Source organism: Stegostoma tigrinum, chromosome 3 (genome assembly GCF_030684315.1).
Source record: "Stegostoma tigrinum isolate sSteTig4 chromosome 3, sSteTig4.hap1, whole genome shotgun sequence".
In the NCBI taxonomy this organism is placed as follows: Eukaryota; Metazoa; Chordata; class Chondrichthyes; order Orectolobiformes; family Stegostomatidae; genus Stegostoma; species Stegostoma tigrinum.
The window spans coordinates 133,256,082-133,278,611 of NC_081356.1; the positions used below are offsets into that span (position 1 = coordinate 133,256,082).

Consider the following 22,530-nt stretch of genomic DNA (forward strand, 5'->3'; position numbering starts at 1 on the left):
CTCTACATCACTGGCCATCCTGACTTGGAAATATATTGCCGTTCCTTCATTGTCACTGGGTCAAAACCTGGAATTCTCTCCCTAAGGGCATTGTGGGTCAACCTACAGCAAATGAACTGCAGCAGTTCAAAAAGGCAGCTCATTATCACCTTTTCAAGGGCAACTAGGGAAGGCAATAACAGCTGGTATAGCCAGCAACGCTGATATTCTGTGAATGAATGAAAACGAAAAACATCCACTTGAAGGAATGTCTGAATGATTTTATTCTTAAATGTGTTTTACAGTGAGTAAAACAATGAAATATAGTGAAAAGTTTTTTTTTCTTGGCACCATTTTTAATAGTTTGAAAAAATAGAACAATATAGTTTAAACAGAGACCATCAGTTCTGAGCCAGATCATTATCAATTATGTCTGCACTGTCACCCCTCCTCCACCACTTTGCCATCGCCTGAACAAGACCCACCAACATCAGAGTCATATCTCACACCACTGTGCCCACCTTGTCAATGTCGCTGTGATGCCCTCCTGCCAATACTTTGCTGCTGCCAATAGCATACCCAACCATTGAAGTCGCCGATCCTCAGATGCCAGTTTTTGTCGCGGGCCCTACCTCGCCGATATCTCCTCTGTTGATGTAGCAGCCGCCGATTTCAATGTCAGCTCCCGTGCCTGCCCTGAAAAGTGTTTGGGGGGGGGGGGGGGGGGGTGCATCAGGGAGTCCACTCTGGGGTCACTCATTGCAACCACAAGGTTGGGTCTGGGCCTACTTGGGTCTGTGCTGGGATTCCTCACCACGTTCAATGCTGTTCAAGCTCAGGAGGAGAGATAAGTAAAAAGAAAGTGGAAAAGAAAGAAAAGAAAAGCGGTTGGAGCAAACGAGCCCTGATATTTGCCCTGGCTTGGCTTTAGCTTACTCTGAGCTCTGAGTGGCTGGTGTGAGAGATGGAAATGTTCACTTCCAGGCCTAACGCCATCATTGTTGATCTATTGGATACTGAACTGAATACAATAGCACTGGGTGGTTTGTATTTTACTGTATTGTATCTCCAGCTTCCAGATTCTTCCTCTCTTGAAGGTGCTGACAATCCTCCAATGTCCCATCTAAATGGCCCATTCTTTGTCCTCTTGCATGAATGTAATTACCGGAGTGCTGGTAAGGGTCATGGAAAGTTCACTTCCTTATTCTCATAACAGTTGGGAAAATATAGGATCCTGTTTTTCAACTAGACTGGAACTGAGATCTATTGGGAGGTAACTGGATGTCAAAATCTAACACCCCTCCCCCTACCTTGATAGATTTCATCCGCTCGCTTGGAGTTAGCCGAGATTCCATCAGTTTGGTATGGGGACGAGGAGATGGATGAAGATTCAGTGTAGGAGCAAGGAGAAGTAGAAACCAAGTGTTCTGCGTTACGTAACCCCGACAGCTCTTCCGCTGGTCCCCTTCCCTTCCCTTCCCCGACCCGACCACCATCCCACCCCTGTAATATGGAGCCCTTGTCTGATAAAAGCTGATGGAAGGATTGTGATGCCCCACACAGTTGAGCAGCACTCTTGAATTCACATGCTCAGAGGTTGCGTTTGGCAACTGTCCACTCTATTTCCCGCAGAATGGTATATATCTTAGTGAGGATCACTGCCTCAGAAGGAACAATCTGGAGCTGGGCAGGGAGGAGGTTTAGTCTGTGGGGGTGGGGGTGGGTAGCAGATTGCATTAAACAAAAACAGTCAGTGTGTTTTCCTGCGATTTTGACCTCAACAACATCTGTTGTATTACTTATGATATTTTGCTGTGCAAACCAAGGCTTTGCGTGGGGGCAGGCTTCAGTAGAACTGCGGATCGTGAAAAGGCCAGGTCTGGCAGGATGTAACTTTGTAAACACAATCCACTAAACAGCCTCTGGAACTTTTTTTTAGATTAATCAGTCCCTGGCTATAACCTCATTGTGAGGGAAAAGGAGCCTCCTATTTAAATAATTCAGCTCTGCAGGAAAACAATAGCTGGACTCCCAGAGACAAGATAACAGCTACTGCTTTGTTATACAGTGCAGTATTCCCTACAACCCCATCGTCCCGCACAGGCTATGGGAGAAACTGAGCTTTCATGTACATAATCATGCAAATACTGATAATTGAACTCAGTCAATCTTTCTCTACTTCTGTTCTTCACTGTTTAACCCTTCAAATCCAACCCCCAAAATTAGACTGCATTCTCCCACACTAACTCACACTTCTGTTCTCCCTGATAGTCACACATAGCTCTTCCCATCTCACTCACACTCTCTTACATCTTCACACTTGCTATCCCTGTCTCTCGCTCCTACTGTCCCCCATTGCCTCACCCTCACTCTCTTTCACTGTCTCAATCTCCAATGCTGTTTTACATTCCCTCCCTCCCTCTACCGTCGCACTGTTTTCTAAATTATTCACAACTGCGTTTTTAAAATCCCAACTGCCTTGTCTTTGGCTCTCCAGCACTAAGAAATTTCCATAGCTATTCATGTACTTAACCATTTCCTCAGCCTCTGATTGAGTAACCTAGTCTCCGATAAAACCATCCTTTCTCTCAAAGATAGTAGGAACTGCTGATGCTGGAGTCTGAGATAACAAGGCGAAGAGCTGGATGAAAACAGTAGGCCAGAGAGCAACAGAGGAGCAGGAAAGCTGACGTTTTGGGCCTGGGCCCTTCTTCAAAAATGTCGGTCTTTTCTCCCACCTACCTGCTCCTCCCACCTCACTGACCAATTACCAGCCCCACGTACTACCCACTAGCCTCATCCTTGACCTGTCTGTCTTCACTCCCATCTACTTGGCTCCCCCTCCTCATTGGCCAACCCCCATCCCAACTTCCTATCTACACTCACCTTTACTGGTTTTATCCCCGCCTCCTTGACTTGTCCATCTCCTCTCCACCTATCTGCTCCACTATCCACCTTCTATCACCACCTACCCCTCTCTCTATTTATTTCAGAGACCCCTTCCCCTCCCCCATTTTTGAAGAAGGGTCCAGATCTGAAACACCTGCTTTTCTTCTCCTCTGATGCTGCCTGGCCTGCTGTGTTCATCCAGCTCCACACCTCAACCTTTCGTCTTTTTTTCTGATGACGGGCCCAGGCCCGAAACGTCAGTTTTTGTGCTCCTAAGATGCTGCTTGGCCTGCTGTGTCCATCCAGCTCCACACTTTGTTATCTCATCCTTTCTCTCACTGTTTGCCTGCGATGGGCCTCATTTCTTCGGCCTCAATACATCCCTCCAACAGGCTCATGTCAGCAGCTCTGCATCTCTTTTTTACCATTTTAATTTAAGATCATTTGTTCAACTGCCTCAACCCTCTCTGCCACCTTCACATGCAGAACGTTCCCTGTAACAACACCCATCCTTGAAATCCCATCTTCATCTAGTTTCAATCCCACCTCTCCTCATGTCCTCTCTGAGCTCAGCTTGACTGTGGGACCTACCTCCTGTTCCCTCAGCTCTACTCCCATTAAACTGCCAAGCAATTAGATTCCACATCAGCCAATATTATAAATGGCCCTCTGTCAGCACCACTGCCCCTCCAAACCTGCCATTGTGACCACTCCCCTTGACAATCCAACCTTGACCTCTCTGATCTTACAAACCATCATCCCATCTGCTTTTCATCTCCAAAATAAGGGGCAAGAGATTTTCAGCAGATGTGAGGAAATTTGTTTTCACCTAAAGGGGCGAATCTGCAATTCAGTGGCCGTAAGGATGGTAGGAGCAGAAACTCTTATGACCTTTAAGAACTATTTAAATGTGCTCTTGCAGTGCCAAGGCTATGGGCCATGTGTTGGAAAATGGGATAAAAATAGGGAGGTGCTTCTTTTTGATCAGTGTATATTTGACGAGCTGAAGAGGCATTTTCAGTGCTGTCAACCTTATATGGCTCAATGACTCTGGAACGTTGTCATCTCCCAGATCTATTCCAGTCTCTCCTCAAACTCCATATTTGAATTCCTCCAAATGCCACCCCCCCAACCCCATTCCAGTACTGAAACAGCTTTCATTGAAGTTACTAATGACTTCCCACAAGCCAGTGACAAAGTAAACTTTCCCTCCTAATTTTGACCAATCTGTAACCCTTCTCCTGGTTCACTGTCCCATCCTCTTCCAGCAGCTCACCATTGTCAATGAGCTGGGTAAGATTGCTCTCACCCTAGCCCATTCCTAGCTAATTGTAACCAAAAAATTACTTGTAATGGTTTCTCTTTCTGTTCCAACACTGTTATCTCCAGAACCACCAGGATCCATGCTTGGCCATGTAGAACATAGAAATTAGGATAAGGAGTAGGCCATCTGCCCACCTGCTACCCCATTCAATGATTGTGACGGCCTCTAAAAGGCCCGTGGGGAATAATTAATTAATCTCTATGGAGCTCACGAGTAAGATTTCCCTTAGTAACAGGCAATATCCTACCCAGCTAGAACTCATCACCTGAGCCTTTTATAAAGCAGACCCAAGGAAATGCCCCAGACTGGGACTAGCCGATGTACACCAAGAGCCCTGTTTTGGCGTTCAGCAATAAACAATGTTCCTTTCCAGTGAGCTTCCTGAGTTATTACAATGATCGAGGCTGATCTCCCATTCGGTGCCCTATTCCCACTTTTCCAACATACCCTTTGATCCTTTTAGCCCAAAGAATTACATCTCCTTCTTGAAAACTTTCAATATTTTGGCATCAATTGCTGCCTATGGCAGAGAATTCCACAGACTCACCACTCTCTTTGATGAAGAAATTTCTCCTCATCTCATTCCTAAATGGTCTGCCCAATGTGCTTAGACTGTGACCCCTGGTACTGGACTTCCTAATCATTTGGAATATCCTTCATGAGCTTACCACGTCGAGTCCTGTTAGGATGTTATAAGTCTCTATGATATCCCCCTGTATTCTTTTAAACTCCAGTGAATGTAGTTCGAACTGATCGAGTCCCTTTTCCTACATCAGTCCTGCCATCCCAGGAATCAGTCTGGTAACGTTTGTTCCACTCACTCCGAAGCCAGAGCATCCTTCTCAGATAAGGAAATCAAAACTGTGTACAATTTTCCAGGTGTGCTCTCACCTGTACAACTAAAGCAAGACATCCCTGCTTTACAGCCCTGTATTGCATCTCCTTGTTTCCCACTCTAATGACACTCTGATAATAACCTACCCTACTGCTTTTGCTACCAAAGTGGATATCCACACATTTAACCACTTATACTTCATCTACCATGCATTTGCCCTAGCGAGTTTTGAGAAGACTTGTAGCTCAGGTTGAGGTTCTGGATGTGAGTTTGCTCGCTGAGCTGGAAGGTTAGATTTCAGACGTTTCATCACCTTTTTTTTATTTGAAAAAATATACTTTATTCATAGAATGTACAAAAAATAAAACATTTATACACCTACCCAGTCATGCAAGCCACTCCGGGTTACCCAGGGGGTACGTACACCAACTAAAGGAAAAAACGAAACAGAGAGGAAAAAAAAAGCAAAGAAACCGCCCCGGCAGTCGTCACCCCGCACAGTCCCAGTTGGCCCCCTGACCAGTTGGGGAAGGCGCCAGCTGGGCCCAGTTACCAGATAGGATTCTTTTCCCTTTTCTGGACGAGGGGGCTCATACAGTGGTCTTTCCCCACCGCGCCTTGGCGGCGGCTGCCCCAAGCTTCAGCGCGTCCCTCAGCACGTAGTCCTGGACCTTGGAGTGCGCCAGTCTGCAACACTCGGTTGGGGTCAGTTCTTTCAGCTGGAAGACCAGAAAGTTGCGGGCAGACCAAAGAGCGTCTTTCACCACATTGATGGTCCTCCAGGCGCAGTTGATGTTGGTCTCGGTGTGCGTCCCCGGAAACAGCCCGTAGAGCACGGAGTCCCGCGTCACGGAGCTGCTCGGGACGAACCTCGACAAATACCACTGCATCCCCCTCCAGACCTCCTGCGCATAGGCACATTCCAGAAGGAGGTGATCGACAGTCTCGTCCCCCCCGCAGCCACCTCGAGGGCAGCGTGCGGTGGTGCAGAGATTCCGGGCACGCATAAAGGTTCTCACTGGCAGAGCCCCTCTCACCGCCAGCCAAGCAATGTCCTTGTGCTTGTTTGAAAGTTCTGGCGATGAGGCATTCTGCCAAACGACTTTGGCAGTCTGCGTGGGGAACCACACGACGGGATCCACCCTCTCCTTTTCCCGAAGGGTCCTGAGGATACTTTTCCCGAAGGGTCCTGAGGATACTATGTGCTGACCACTGCCTGACGGCCTTGTGGTCAAAGGTGTTTCCTTTCAAAAATTTCTCCATGAAGGACAGGTGGTACGGAATGGTCCAACTACTCGGAGCGTTCCGCGGCAACGAGGCCAGGCCCATCCTTCGCAACACCGGGGACAGGTAGAACCTCAGTAAGTAGTGACACTTGGTGTTTGCGTACTGAGGATCTACGCTCAGCTTGATGCAGCCACACACAAAGGTAGCCGTCAGGGCGAGGGTGGCGTTCGGTACGCCCTTTCCCCCATTTCCCAGGTCTTTGTACATGGTATCTCTGCGGACCCGGTCCATCCTTGACCCCCAAATGAAGTGGAAGATGGCCCGGGTGACCGCAGCGGCGCAGGTCCAGGTAATAGGCCAGGCCTGCGCCACATACAACAGTACCGAAAGCCCCTCACACCTGACAACCAGGTTCTTACCCGCGATGGAGAGGGACCGGAGCGTCCACCTGCCCAGCTTCTGCTTAAATTTGGAGATACGCTCTTCCCAAGTCTTAGTGCATGCCCCAGCTCCACCAAACCAAACACCCAGCACCTTCAGGTAGTCTGTCCTGACGGTGAAGGGGATGAAGGAGCGGTCGTCCCAGTTCCCGAAGAACATGACCTCGCTCTTACCCCTATTGACTTTGGCACCCGAGGCCAGTTCAAACTGACCACAGATGTCCAACAGCCTACTCACCGACCGACAATCGGTGCAGAAGACGGCGACATCGTCCACGTACAGGGAGGTCTTGACCTGAAGGCCTCCGCTGCCTGGGATAGTCACGCCCTTCAGGCTCACGTCCTTCCTGATGGATGCGGTGAAGGGCTCCACACAGCACACGAACAAGGCAGGAGAGAGCGGGCAGCCCTGCCTGACTCCAGATCTAACAGGAAAACTGTCTGATTCCCACCCGTTGATCGAGACTGCGCTAACGATGTTGGCGTAGAGCAGCCGGATCCAATTGCGGATGCCCTCCCCGAACCCCAATTTGGAGAGGACGTCCCTCATGTAAGCATGAGAGACCCTGTCGAAGGCCTTCTCCTGGTCCAGGCTGACGAGGCAGGTGTCCACCCGCCTGTCCTGTACGTAGGCGATCGTATCCCTGATGAGCGCGAGGCTCGCAGCAATCTTCCTGCCCGGCACAGCACAGGTTTGGTCAGGGTGAATCACCGACTCCAGGACAGACCTGACCCGGTTGGCAATGACCTTGGCCAGGATTTTGTAGTCCACGTTCAAAAGTGAAATGGGACGCCAATTCTTAATTTCTTCCCTCTCCCCCTTCCTCTTGTAAATGAGGGTGATGATGCCCTTCCTCATGGACTTGCACATTTCCCCTGCCCGAAGCGCACTATCGTACACCTCCAGCAGGTCCTGGCCGACCAGGCCCCACAGAGCAGAATACAGCTCGACCGGTAAGCCATCACTTCCGGGAGTCCTATTCCTCTGCAAGGACTTGAGGGCTCTGGCCAGCTCGTCCAGGGATATCGGCCGGTCCAGCCACTCCCTCGTGCCGTCGTCTAAGACCTCCGTGATAGACGACAGGAACGACTCGGAGGCCGTGCTGTCCGTGGGCTTCGTGTCGTACAGTCCGGCATAGAAGGATCTGCTGATCCTCAAAACGTCGGGCCGAGACGACGTCACCGAGCCGTCGTCCTCCTTCAGCCGGCTAAGCACAGAGCTCTCTTTGTGCACCTTCTGAAAGAAGAAACGCGAGCACGTCTCGTCCTGCTCCACAGAGCAGACCCTGGACCGGAAGATTATCCTGGAGGCCTCCGCGGCGAAGAGCGAGGCTTGCTGGCCCCTCACCTCGCGGAGGTCCTCCGTGACATCGACCCCCATCAACTGCAGAAGGAGCAGGTTCTGCACCCTTTTCTGGAGTCGCGACAGCTTTGCCCGCCTCTCTCTTGCCTTCTGAACACCCTTGAGGACAAAGAACCTCTTGATGTTCTCCTTCACCGTCTCCCACCAGTTGCCTGGAGACTCAAAGAGGGGTTTCAAGGTTCTCCAACCGGCGTACTCCCTCTTAAGCTCCTCGACGTTCTCTGGGGTCAACAGAGTCGTGTTGAGCTTCCACGTCCCCTTGCCGGCCGGCTGGTCGTCCTGTAAGTGACAGTCGGCCAACAGGAGGCAGTGGTCAGAGAAGAACACCGGCTCGACGCCGGTGGATCTGACCGAGAACGTCCGTGACACAAACAGGAAGTCTATCCTTGAGCGGATAGACCCGTCTGGCCGCGACCAGGTGTACCTCTGCTGCGCTCCGTCTGCAGGGGTGCTGAAGACGTCGAGCAGCTTGGCGTCCTTCACCGTGCCCATCAGGAATCTGGACGTGACGTCCAGTTGAATCCCCCCACCCGCTGTCCCCACGCCGGATCTTCCATCTACATCAATGATGCAGTTGAAGTCTCCGCCTAGGATGACCGGCCTGGACGTAGCCAGCAGGGGTGGAAGCCGCTGCAGGACGTCCAACCGCTCACTCCGTACCACTGGGGCGTACACGTTGATCAGCCTCAGGGGAGCGTTACTGTAGGTGATGTCAGCCACTAGGAGGCGCCCCCCCCCACCACCACTTCCTGAACTTGAGAGATGGTGAAGTTGTGCCCCCGCAGCAGAATAGCCAGGCCCGAGGAGCGACAGTCGTTACCCCCCGACCAGATCGAAGGCCCACAGGTCCAGGCGCCGGACCATTTCCCGTACCTGCCGAGGTGCGGTATCCCGCACTCCTGCAGAAACAGGAGGTCCGCCTTGATGGTGGTCAGGTAGGCCAATGTGGACACACATCTCGCGGTTGACTTGACGCTGCGCACGTTAATGCTCGCAACTCGTACCCCCATTGTGGGCAGTGACCGCAGTACCCTCCCCAGGTCCAAGGTCCAGCCCCTCCATCTGTCCCTTCATGCCCATTGCCCGGGCTAACTGCTGGACGCTCTCTGGGCTCAGGAAACCGTCTGTGCTGCCTTCCGGGTGGCATCCCCCCACCAGGGGTGCGGAGGCAGGAGGGTCCGGCTCCGGATCAGGCTGGGGATGTGCTGTTTCCTCCTTCCCGCCTGGAAGTTCCGGGGGGCCCTCCAGTGCTCCAGCGGCACTTGACTGGGTGTCGGAGTGAGCCTCAGGACGCCTCCCGTCACCTGGAAGCGGGGTGCTGCTTTCCTTCCCCCTCGAGACCTTTAACTTCTGCTTCGGGTGGGCCCTCTCCGAATCCTCCTCGTCAGAGGAGCTCTTATAGCCCCCCTGTAGCTGCCTCTTCCCTCCTGATTGTTGCGGTTCCTGGGCCCGTCGACGCACCTTCCTCCTCGCTTTCCGGACTGTAGTCCACTCCCCTGGGTTGCCTGCCGCCGCCTCCATTGGCTCCGGGTTGTCGGGGGGGATCGGAGCCTGCAGGGGTGCTTTGCTGGCGTCGGGCCCATCCTGCAGGGCTGGGCCCTCCTGCACGGCCTGGCCCTCCTGCACATTAGTGGGGTCCTTGCTGGGCCCTGGTGCCTTCCTCTCCTCCGGGGGGGCTGGCCCCGCATTTCCCCTGCCGGCGACCTGGGCGTAGGTGGTACCCCGCCGCGGGCATGCCCTATAGAAGTGGCCCGCTTCCCCGCAAAGGTTGCAGCTTCTCTCTCGTGGGCAATCCTTTGAAAGGTGTCCCTCCTCCCTGCAGATGGTGACTTTGCAGTCGGCCGCCATGTGACCTGACCTACCACAGGCATGGCAGACTTTAGGTTGCCCTGCATAGGTCAGGTAGCCCCTGCTCCCGCCGATCGCGAAGCTGGACGGTGGGTGTGCGACATTCCCGTCTGCGCCCATCCTCAGCGTCACCTTGACCTGCCTCTTACTCGTCCAGATGCCAAAGGGGTCCACGATGTCAGTTAGGTCCCCTTCCACCTTCACGTACCTTCCAAGGAAGGTCAGGACATCAACTGCCGGCACATGTGGGTTGTACATGTGTACAGTCACCATACGGCTCCTCTGCGCTGGCATCACAAACAGCGGGACAGCGGTCAATACAGAGAGGGGGCCCTCACCTCCTTTCTCCTTCAAAACCTCCAGGAAGCGCTCGCAAAGCTTGGCACTCCGGAAGGTCACATCGTAAAAACCCCCTCCGGGGAAATCCTGCAGGCAGTAAATGTCCGCAGCAGCAAACTCACAACAGTCCAACAGGACCCTCTTCACGAAGAAGGTGCGGTCCACAGGTGCACCTTCATCCACCTTCTTTACAGAAACACGGATGGTGTTCCGGACCCCCTGACCTGGGGCACGAGCACTTGCCGCAGCCATCGTTGCAGGTTGGCTGCTCCCCTGAACCAGCGTTAGGCCGAAGCCAGCATTAAGATCCACTGGTCGCAAGGGTGCACTGCCAACCCGACGTCTTCCTTCCACCTCCAACACAGCACTCTCGTCCTCTCAGTCCACAAGAGAGTGGGTCTTTATTGTGTTTGAGATGTAAGCTGGTTCACTGAGCTGTAAGGTTTGTCCCCAGATGTTTTGTCACCGTTCCAGGTAACATCATCAGTGAGCCTCCGACAAAGCGCTGGTGTTATGTCCCACTTTCTATTTATCTGGTTAGGTTTCCTTGGGTTGGTGATGTCATTTCCTGTGTTGGTGATGTCATTTCCTGTTCTTTTTCTCAGCAGATGTTAGATTGGCTCCAAATCAATGTGTTTGTTGATGGAGTTCCGGTTGGAATACCATGCTTCTAGGAATTCTCATGCGTGTCTCTGTTTGGCTTGTCCTCGGATGGATGTGTTGTCCCAATCAAAGTGGTGTCCTTCCTCATCTGTATGTAAGGATACGAGTGATAATAGAACATAGAACATAGAACATAGAACAGTACAGCACAGAACAGGCCCTTCAGCCCACAATGTTGTGCCGACCATTGATCCTCATGTATGCACCCTCAAATTTCTGTGACCATATACATGTCCAGCAGTCTCTTAAATGACCCCAATGACCTTGCTTCCACAACTGCTGCCGGCAACGCATTCCATGCTCTCACAACTCTCTGCGTAAAGAACCTGCCTCTGACATCCCCTCTATACTTTCCACCAACCAGCTTAAAACTATGACCCCTCGTGCTAGCCATTTCTGCCCTGGGAAATAGTCTCTGGCTATCAACTCTATCTATGCCTCTCATTATCTTATATACCTCAATTAGGTCCCCTCTCCTCCTCCTTTTCTCCAATGAAAAGAGACCGAGCTCAGTCAACCTCTCTTCATAAGATAAGCCCTCCAGTCCAGGCAGCATCCTGGTAAACCTCCTCTGAACCCTCTCCAAAGCATCCACATCTTTCCTATAATAGGGCGCCCAGAACTGGACGCAGTATTCCAAGTGCGGTCTAACCAAAGTTTTATAGAGCTGCAACAAGATCTCACGACTCTTAAACTCAATCCCCCTGTTAATGAAAGCCAAAACACCATATGCTTTCTTAACAACCCTGTCCACTTGGGTGGCCATTTTAAGGGATCTATGTATCTGCACACCAAGATCCCTCTGTTCCTCCACGCTGCCAAGAATCCTATCCTTAATCCTGTACTCAGCTTTCAAATTCGACCTTCCAAAATGCATCACCTCGCATTTATCCAGGTTGAACTCCATCTGCCACCTCTCAGCCCATCTCTGCATCCTGTCAATGTCCCGCTGCAGCCTACAACAGCCCTCTACACTGTCAACGACACCTCCGACCTTTGTGTCGTCTGCAAACTTGCTGACCCATCCTTCAATTCCCTCGTCCAAGTCATTAATAAAAATTACAAACAGTAGAGGCCCGAGGACAGAGCCCTGTGGAACTCCACTCACCACTGACTTCCAGGCAGAATATTTTCCTTCTACTACCACTCGCTGTCTTCTGTTGGCCAGCCAATTCTGTATCCAAGCAGCTAAGTTCCCCTGTATCCCATTCCTCCTGACCTTCTGAATGAGCCTACCATGGGGAACCTTATCAAATGCCTTCCTGAAGTCCATATACACCACATCCACAGCTCGACCCTCATCAACCTTTCTAGTCACATCCTCAAAAAACTCGATAAGGTTTGTAAGGCATGACCTACCCCTCACAAAGCCGTGTTGACTGTATTTGATCAAGCCATGCTCTTCCAGATGGTCATAAATCTTATCCCTCAGAATCCTTTCTAACACCTTGCAGACGACAGGCGTGAGACTTACCGGTCTATAATTGCCGGGGATTTCCCTATTTCCTTTCTTGAAGAGAGGAATTACATTTGCCTCTCTCCAGTCCTCAGGTACGACTCCAGAGGATGCAAAGATCTTCGCAAGTGGCGAAGCAATTGCATTTCTCGCTTCCCAAAGCAGCCGAGGACAAATCTGATCCGGGCCTGGCGACTTGTCAATCTTCATGTTTGACAAAATTTTCAGCACATCAGCTTCGTCTGTCTCTATCCATTCCAGCATGCACACCTGCTCTTCAAAGGTTTCATTCACTACAAAGTTCGTTTCATCGTCACAGGATGCTGGGTCATGTCGTTTTGTGGCTAGTTGATGTTCATGTATCCTGGTGTCTAGCCTTCTGCCAGTTTGTCCAATATCGTGTTTGTCACAGTTCCTAGGACAAGCCAAACAGAGACACGCACGAGAATTCCTAGAAGCATGCCATTCCAACCGGAATTCCATCAACAAACACATTGATTTGGAGCCAATCTACCATCCGCTGAGAAAAAGAACAGGAAATGACATCCCCAACCCAAGGAAACCTAACCAGATAAATAGAAAGCGGGACATAACACCAGCACTTCGTATGAGGCTCACTGATGATGTTACCTAGAATGGTGACGAAACGTCTGAAAACTAATCTTCCAGCTCAGCGAGCAAACACACATCCAGAATGCATTTGTCCATTCCCTCAGCTCGTCTAAATTACACTGAAGCACCTCTGCATCATCCACACAGTTTCAGCCTACCATCCTTACAGCCACTGAATTGCAGATTCGCCCCTTTAGGTGAAAACAAATTTCCTCACATCTGCTTGTAAATCTCCTGCCCCTTATTCTGGAGATGAAAAGCAGATGGGATGATGGTTTGTAAGATCAGAGAGGTCAAGGTTGGATTGTCAAGGGGAGTGGTCACAATGGCAGGTTTGGAGGGGCAGTGGTGCTGACAGAGGGCCATTTATAATATTGGCTGATGTGGAATCTAATTGCTTGGCAGTTTAATGGGAGTAGAGCTAAGGGAACAGGAGGTAGGTCCCACAGTCAAGCTGAGCTCAGAGAGGACATGAAGAGAGGTGAGATTGAAACTAGATGAAGATGGGATTTCAAGGATGGGTGTTGTTACAGGGAAAGTTCTGCATATGAAGGTGACAGAGAAGGTTGTTGCAGTTGAACAAATGATCTTAAAATAAAATGGTAAAAAAGAGATGCAGAGCTGCTGACATGAGCTTGTTGGAGGGACGTATTGAGGCCGAAGAAATGAGGCCCATCGCAGGCAAACAGTGAGAGAAAGGATGAGATAACAAAGTGTGGAGCTGGATGGACACAGCAGGCCAAGCAGCATCTTAGGAGCACAAAAACTGACGTTTCGGGCCTGGGCCCGTCATCAGAAAAAAAGACGAAAGGTTGAGGTGTGGAGCTGGATGAACACAGCAGGCCAGGCAGCATCAGAGGAGAAGAAAAGCAGGTGTTTCAGATCTGGACCCTTCTTCAAAAATGGGGGAGGGGAAGGGGTCTCTGAAATAAATAGAGAGAGGGGTAGGTGGTGATAGAAGGTGGATAGTGGAGCAGATAGGTGGAGAGGAGATGGGAAAGTCTAGGAGGCGGGGATAAAACCAGTAAAGGTGAGTGTAGATAGGAAGTTGGGATGGGGGTTGGCCAATGAGGAGGGGGAGCCAAGTAGATGGGAGGGAAGACAGACAGGTCAAGGAGGCGGGGATAAAACCAGTAAAGGTGAATGTAGATAGGAAGTTGGGATGGGGGTTGGCCAATGAGGAGGGAGGGGCCGAGCAGATGGGAGGGAAGACAGACAGGTCAAGGAGGCGGGGATGAGGCCAGTGGGTAGGAAGTAGGGCTGGTAATTGGTCAGTGAGGTGGGAGGAGCAGGTAGGTGGGAGAAAAGACCAGCAGGTCAAGGGCCAGGATGTGAGAAGATGGAGATTTGGAGATATGACACATAGTTTCCTCATCTAGATCATTCATATATGTTGTGAAGAGCTGTTGTATCCCACTTCTACTCAGAAAAAAACCCTGTATCTTCCTGCGTGCTAATTTCTTATTCACTGTCTCCTCCTTATCAATTCTGACAGTTACTAATCAAAACTTCATTCCAGCCCCACAACCACGCATTTCTGAGGACTAATTCATCTAGCCTGCATATCCCTGGACACTACGAGACAATTTAGTACAGCCAATCCACCTAACCTGCACAATTTGGACCACAGGAGGAAACTAGAGTGCCTGGAGTAAACACACGCAAGATGTCCAAACTCTGTTCAGACATTCACCTGAGGGCGGAATCAGACGCAGGTCCCTGGCTGCGTGAAGCAGCAGTTCTAACCATTGAGCCACCCATTACCTGGGCCCAAAAGTCTGGAATTCCCTCTTTAAAACTCTGTATCTCTCTCTCCCTGGCAGCTTCAGTTGTGAAGAAGGGTCACCGAAACTGAAACATTAACTCTGATTTCTCTTCACAGATGCTGCCAGACCTGCGGGGATTTTCCAGCAACCTCTATTGTTGTTTTAGTTGCCACTAAAACCTATCTCTTTGATCAAATCAGAGATAGGAAGAACTCTTCGATCAAATGTTTGGTCATCTGTATGCAACGTGCATTGCAGTGACAAATGCCTTGCAAAGTTCTGTGGGATATCTTATTCTGCTTTAGTGGATTTTATTTTAATTCACTAATGGGACTTGGGTATTACTAGCTGGTATCTCCCCCTTGCAGACCAAGCCTCTGACCTCCTGCCCTTTTCTCTCTCTCTCTCTCTCTGTGCACCTTCAGTCACCCTTGGTCTTGCGGGGAAGAAACAGGAAATTTCAGGTTGAGACTCGGCTCCGACCAGATTCCACCACTACTCCAAGGAGACCCTCTCACGTCCACACACTCACTGCTCTAGATACCAGCACCTCTGTCCACCCACAGGGGGTTGCTGGCCGTATCCTGGACCTAGCATGTGACGATGCCAACTGCCCGGGCGACAGCTTCTGTATGAGCGACTATGAGAGTGGAGGATCCAGGTGCCACTGCAACTTAGGGAAAACTGGGGACTGGTGTAACAGAGGTGAGGAAACACAGAACCTGCATCGAATCTACATAAACTTTACATATCGATATGGGTTTTTCACAATTTACGTACAGTTTACATTTAGCTTGAGTACAATTTACATGTCATTTAGATATATTTATGTGTAGCTTACATACATACATGTATTTACATATAATATACGCATTTTACATAGCAAGTATAGAGATTTGCATCCATTTTGCATGAAATTAGCACATTTACACAGAATTTACATAGTTTACATAGTTTGCATGGAGCTTACATAAATCTAGGGAATTGAATATTCAACATGTTATTTTGCTATTTTGCATTATATTCACATAGCTTTATGAAAGATTTATCAGATTTATGGATTTGACTTATTGTTGTCGCATGTATCAAGATACAATGAAAAGTGTTGTGTGTTATATAGGCAGATCATACCACAAAAAGTGCATCAAGGTAGCAGAACAGAGTGCAAAATACAGCGTTACAGCCACAGAGAGGGTGCAGAGAGAGAGAGAAAGAGATCGAAATTAACAGTTGAGAGCTCCGTTCAAAAGTCTGATAACAGCAGGGAAAGAACTGGTCTTGAATCTATTCGTATGTGTATTCAATTTTTTATATCTTCTGCCCGAAGGAAGAGGGTGGAAGAGAATTTAACCAGAGTAGGAGGGGTCTTTGATTATAGATAACAAAATGTGAAGCTGGATGAACACAGGCCAAGCAGTATCTCAGGAGTCTTTGAATATTTTGGTTGCTTTCCCTAGGCAGCAGGAAGTATAGATGGAGTCAATGAATGGAAGGCAGGTTTGCGTGATGGACTGGCTGCGTACAATTATGTAAAATCTGCATAAAATTTATAATATGAAAACAGGTGTTCTCAGTAGGCTTGTGATGGTGTTTACGCTCCTAATGAGCTTCCACACACCCCCTCTGTATCTAGCTCTTCTAGTCATTGATCCAGAACTCTGTTTCATTTTACACAGCTGCTGTGCATTCTGTTTTTATCATAAATGAGTGCCCTCCCACCCTCTTTCATCTCACTCCATCAGCAGAAGCTCTTCTTTCTTTCACCTCTCATGTGTTTGCTGTGTTTGAGTTAAAACATCCCACCTAACAGCAAATGAAAACAAAATACTGCAGATGCGGGAAATGTGAAACAAAGCCAGAAGGTGCTGGAGGAACTCAGCAGCATCTGTGGAGAGAAAAACAGTGTTAATGTTTCAGCTCATAGCCTTTCTTCAGGATTGGGAACTACATACTGTGTTAGATTCCTTAAAAATACATGAGGAATGAGTCCATGATCTTTTTAAACACCTGGCTTTATCTCTTACTAGATATCAATCAGATGGCTACAAGTTAAGACCTCTCTATAGTAACAACTTGTTCTATGTTTTGTTATACTTTTTAAGTCCATTTACTAGTTATCTGTTCACCACATCCTAACCACAAGATCTAGGCCACAGTCTGTTTGTGACATATGCTCATGTTTGCTTCGAACCAATTTTAACTGGCCTTGCAAGTCCCATTTTTGTATTAGCATTTGCAATTTAACCTTTGATATGCTGTAGTTTAATTACACAATTTTCATTAATCTCCACAACTCCTAGCTTTTGATATTTTCCAAATGGAAACCCACAAGAAAAGCAAACTAACAATAATATGTAGGTTGCCAAGAGTTTTGAAGGGCAGTAAAATATCAAACTTTTAGGTTTCAGCATTTGCTGAATACAACATTTTCATCACATAAGCAAGAAATGCACAATATAATTCACAACAATAAGAAGTAATACAATCAACTTTCCCCTCTTGGGCTATTGTAACAATTCTTATCAAGCTTCAAGTTCAGTCACTGGTTGCTTGTTAACGTTATACATGGACTCAAAATTGTCCAGTTCTCTTTTTCAAGGTATCCGTATGTCATCAATTTTTGGGCCTTTCACTGCAGCTCACTATCACGGTTTTAAACTTCAAGTGCTGTTTCAATCCATTATTCTAATTTGTTTTTCTTTTGCCACTAATCTCCATCCCTAGTTACTTCATCTCATCCACTTTTGCCATTTAGCTATTACCATCTATCTTATCCCAGAAATCTGGAGGCAATGATAAATCATCTTATTATATTTTAAAACAGAAGTCAAATGTTCTGTCCTGAAGCAGGCTTAGGACCACCCTCAACCTTCTTCTTAAACCTATAGGTCTTTGCCCAATGTCCTTCTCGTCCACAGCTGTGACATCTGCCTCGGCACCTAGCTGCCAAGACTCCCAGTGTTGTTACTACAACCTACATGATTCTAAGTTTAGACCCCATATTCAAGCAGCTGGCCTCTTCAACGATTTCACCATACTTTCTGCAACTGGTCTCCCAGTCGGGAACGGTAACCTTTAACATTTTTGCTAGTTCAGGTTTTAATCCTGAGGCAAAAGCAGATTTCAGGGGCGCAAGACTACTGCTGTCAAATTCTAGTGCATTTGTTTCCCTTGCCAGGCTGGAATTTTCTATCCAGATCACCACAAACCTTTCTGCATAGTTTCATAACTCCTCATTGCATTTCTGCTGACATGCTGCAACTTTACTCCAATCTGTTTTAGGTGGGCCATAATCCTTCAATCATCCCTAATAGCTTTCCACTCATAATCAAAGTCTTGTCCATCATCATTAATTCCTCTCTAACTTTCTTAACTAGCTTTCAGTTTACATTACCTCTTAACATGATAGACAACACTTGTACTCCGTCCACGGGGTGAAAATTGTGTATATTTTTAAGCTTTTCTAATTCATTCCACATTTTCATGCCTCCTTGTTTCAGGTGAGGTAGTTCTTTGGCCCAACTTTCCACTAGTTTGGAATTGGGAGGTTTGTGGGCTGCCTGTTGTGTGTATTCATATTGAACTACACCCTTGTCATCCTTTTTTTTCTCCTCCTTGTGGCTCCTGGTCTGTACTGGCCATAAATTAAGCAGTTGGTTCTCTTCTTCAGACTCACTAAAACTGAGACCATACTGTTTGTTCCCATTTCCCAGAACCTGCACTTTGCCTGGGTCTTGGGGTGTCCCGTGGTCGGTATATAGAGTAAAGGATTTTTCATTACCGAAGGTTTATCCTTCTCAGTCATTTTTTTGTTTTGTCATTTTAAGTTCTTTACAAACAGCTTTCAACTGTTCCTTTAGATTGTTAATTTCACAATCATGATTAGATTTCTCTGTCATTTCTTGTCACTAATTTGTTGCATTTCACATAGAGGCCATTGAATCCGTTTTCTGTCTCTTAATCAAGTGGTTTTATTCTAAACATGCCTAATCTCATCGAGGGACCATTGCCCCATAGAGGTTACACATTTCCCATGGGATTCTGTCAAAGTTTTTGAGAGGTCAAATGGTGTTCTATGTATTCCTTTAACATTTTGAGAACTTTATCTTCAGAAGTATCAGGTGGAGCCTGCCTTCCTTTCATTGTTGTAGGTAATTCAGACTTTGATGTTATTTTTGAATATTTATGTGGACTTACGGCAGATGGGACTCAATGAGCCAAAGCCCAGAAATCACACTCTTTCACTGCTGATTACAGACATTGGTTTGTGGACCTTCAGCCGTATACCACACGTCAGTGGGTCTCAGATCATAGGCTAATCATATTGTGAGGGGTCCAGAGATATTATTTCCTCTGCCACGGGGGCCAGGGGTTTTATTTCCTCTGCCGAGTTGGACGTCTGTAAGTAATGTGGGCTCAGGTTGGAAATCACAAACAGCTTGCAGATTGCATTAGATGACATGGGTCTGAGCTTTCACTATCACCTGAGTACTTTTAGAATCAAGGAGTCTTTACATCTCCACTGCACATTGGGAGCCTTCAGTGTTCCAGCATTCATCTTTGAGATCCTGCTGACTATGCCAAGCTGACAGATTCCTTAAAAATAAATAAGGAACAAGTCCGCAATCTTTTTAAATATCCAGCTTTATTTCTTATTAGATGTCAATCAAATAGTTACAAGTTGAAACCTCTCTCAGGTACTTGAGTGGATTAGTAGCTTGGGTCATGATACTGTGGTTGGTTTCCTTGCCAAGCTGGTTCATTAGTTTGTGGACATTGCATTACCCTGCTGGATAACATCATCAGAGCTGGTAAGAATTGCCGATGCTGGAGTCTGAGATAACAGGGAATGGAGCTGGATGAAAATAGTTGGCCAGGCAGCATCAAAGGAGCAGGAAAGCTCGGGTCGGGACCCTTCTTCGGAAATGGGGGAGGAGAAGAGGGCTCTGAAATAAATAGAGAGATGGGGAGGTGATGATAGAAGGTGGACAGTGGAGCCAATAGGTAGCGAGAAGACAGATGGGTCAAGGAAGTGGGGATGAAGCCAGTTCAGGTGAGCACAGGTCGGAAGCTGAGGTGGGGGTTGCCCAGTGAGGAGGGAAGGGCAGGTAGGTGAGAAGGAAGGTGGACAGATAAAGGAGGTGGGGATGAGGTTAGTAGGTAGGAAATGGAGGTGGGGGTTGGTCAGTGAGGTAGGAGGAACAGAAAAAGATGGACAGGTCAAAGAGGCAAGGATGAGAGGGCTGGTCTTGTGCTGAGATCGAGGCTGGCGAGATTTTGAAGCTTGTAAAGTGCACATTGAGACCATTGGGCTGCAGAGTTCCCAAGCGGAATATGAGGTGCTGTTCCTCCAGCCTTTGGGTGGCATTGCTATGGCATTGGAGGAGGCCCAGACGGAATGTCGTCCAAGGAGTGGGAGCAGGAACTGAAGTGGTTCATGACCGAGAGATCTTGTCGTTTGTCAGAGTGTAGGTTCTCCTCACAGCAGATACAACGTACCACATTAGCGGATGTGCAAGCGAACATCTGTTTAATGTGAAAGGTTTTTCTTGCAGTTTGGGATGGGGGTGAGGAGGGAGGTGCAGGGGCAGGTGTAGCACCTCCTGCGGTTGCAGGGAAAAGTGCCGGGGTGGTGGGGCTAGTGGGGAGTGTGGAGCAGACGATGGAGTCGCGGAGAGAGCGGTCCCTCTGAAGGGCAGATAGGGTGAGGAGGGAAATATATCCTTGGTAGCAGTGTCAGATTGCAGGTTGCAGAAGTGGCAGAGAATGATGCGTTGAATCCGGAGGCTGATGGTGTGATATGTGAGGACAAGGGGATCTTTTCGTTTGCTGTTATTGCGGGGAGGGTGTGTGTGAGACGAGGTGCGGGGAACGCAAGAGACGCTTTGGACCACTGTGGAGAGGAAATTGCAATCCTTGAAAAACGAGGAAATCTGGGATTCCTGGAGTGGAATGCCTCATCTTGGGAGCAAATACTGTAAAAAATAGAAATAACCTTAGGGTTACTGTTGACTAGAAACTGAACTGAATGAAATATAAAGTAAACATTTTTTATTCAGTCATGGGAAGGTGGTGTCACTGGCTTGGCCAGCATTCATTGCACATCCATATTTTCCCTTGGGAAGGTGATGCTGAGTGACTTTCTTGAAATGCTGCCTCCATGTACTTAGGTCGACCCACATTGGCCTTGGGGAGGGGATTCCAGGCTTTGGACCCAGTGACATTGAAGGAACAACGATACATTTCCAAGTCAGAATGGTGAGTGGGTTTTGAGGGGCACTTGTAGTTGGTGGTGATCCCATTTATCAGGTGTTGTATATTTCTATGGTTCCAGTGCAGGGAATGTTTACATCATTAATTTGAGTACATTTTTCTTTTTATGATGTGATTCTTTTAGAAATGAAACTGCTCAACTCATCACCCTTACTTGAATGAATTGAGAGCCTTGTCTTTGTACATTGAAGAATGATGGTTTCAGTGTGACCAGACATTTTTGACCAAGTAATTCTTTAAAGTCAACACACCCCTGTTAATGCGTCCACAAACGATCCTTGCATTTGCAAGAATGCAAGAAAACAAAGGAATAGACTAATCGGCCCTTCGAACCCACACTGCCACCAATAGCATCCATGATTTCCACGTCATCTTCACTTTCCCACTGCTCCCTATATCCCTCAATTCCCCGAGAGATTTCACATCTGACTAATCAGCCTTAAATATTGTCAGTGAGGGAGCGTCGACATCCCTCTGATAGTGAGAATTCCAGGAGTTCACAACCCTTTTAAGTGAAGAAATTTCTTCTCACCTCAGTCCAAAATATTTGGCCCCTTATCCCGAAACTGTACACCACTACACCACTCCATGTCCCCACCTTTTGCACTCTGCCTGATCAGGATTCCACCGATCAGCATCTCTTAGTGTCTAATGATGTGTAAATCCTGTGTGTGCATGGGATTTGTAAATGCACTGACTGGTCTTCTTGAACAGCCCCAGTGGCTGCTTTTATCTGTGTCAAATGATGCCAGGTTCACATTTCCCTGTACTAACCATCCGCACATCATGCAGGCTGTACCATTCTGAGACAGACCTGCACTGTCAAGGGTGCTGTCTTTCAGATGAGGCATTAACCTGAGGCCTCATCTACCAGCTGTCTGGAGGAAAATGATTCCAAGACAATAATTCAAAGAAAAACATTGGTTTAAAACATGCTAGGTAAGAATATGCCTTCTTTCTATCAAAAGACTAGGCATCACTTGATGGAGCAGTGCAGAAGCAGCCTTACCCTGTATCTGAGCCCATGATTTATATATTCTTGGTGTAATTGATGGGGGCAGTACAGAGGGAGCTTTACACTGTCTCTAACCCTGAGTTGTCCCTGTCCTAGAGTGTTTAATAGTGACATTATAAAGGCACCTTTACTCTGTCTGTGGCCTTGTGCTGTCCCTGCCCTGGGAGTATTTGATAGGGACAGTGTAGAGAGAGCTTTACTCTGTCTCTAACCCTGTGCTGTCTCTAACCTGGAAGAGTTTGATGGGGAAAATATGAACAAAACACTGTACTGTCTTTATTCTTGGAGTGTTTCATGCGGACAGTGTAGAGGGAGCTTTGCTCTGTCTCTCACCCTGTACAGAATTTTTCATGAGTGCATCAGTTTTAAGTTTTCTGATGCCTAGTTTTATTTTTTTTGAACACTGGCACCACCTGCTGATGAATTCAGATAGTGGGCAGCAGACTGAGTTATAAAAGGCAGACAGCACTAATGGGTTTCCCCTCTTTGGAGGTGTGTTTG

The 22,530-nt window shown here is 48.1% G+C and overlaps 1 protein-coding gene across 6 annotated transcripts in view; it reads left to right on the plus strand.

Moving 5' to 3' along the window:
• The window catches only part of LOC125451023 (pikachurin), a 139,591-nt gene that overhangs the window by 52,572 nt on the left and 64,489 nt on the right, over window positions 1–22,530 (plus strand). For all 6 annotated transcript variants that reach the window (XM_059644934.1, XM_059644930.1, XM_059644931.1 and 3 more), the window contains one exon: window positions 15,167–15,446. In XM_059644934.1, the coding sequence (XP_059500917.1) occupies window positions 15,167–15,446 (280 nt within the window). The remainder of the gene's footprint in view (window positions 1–15,166; window positions 15,447–22,530) is intronic.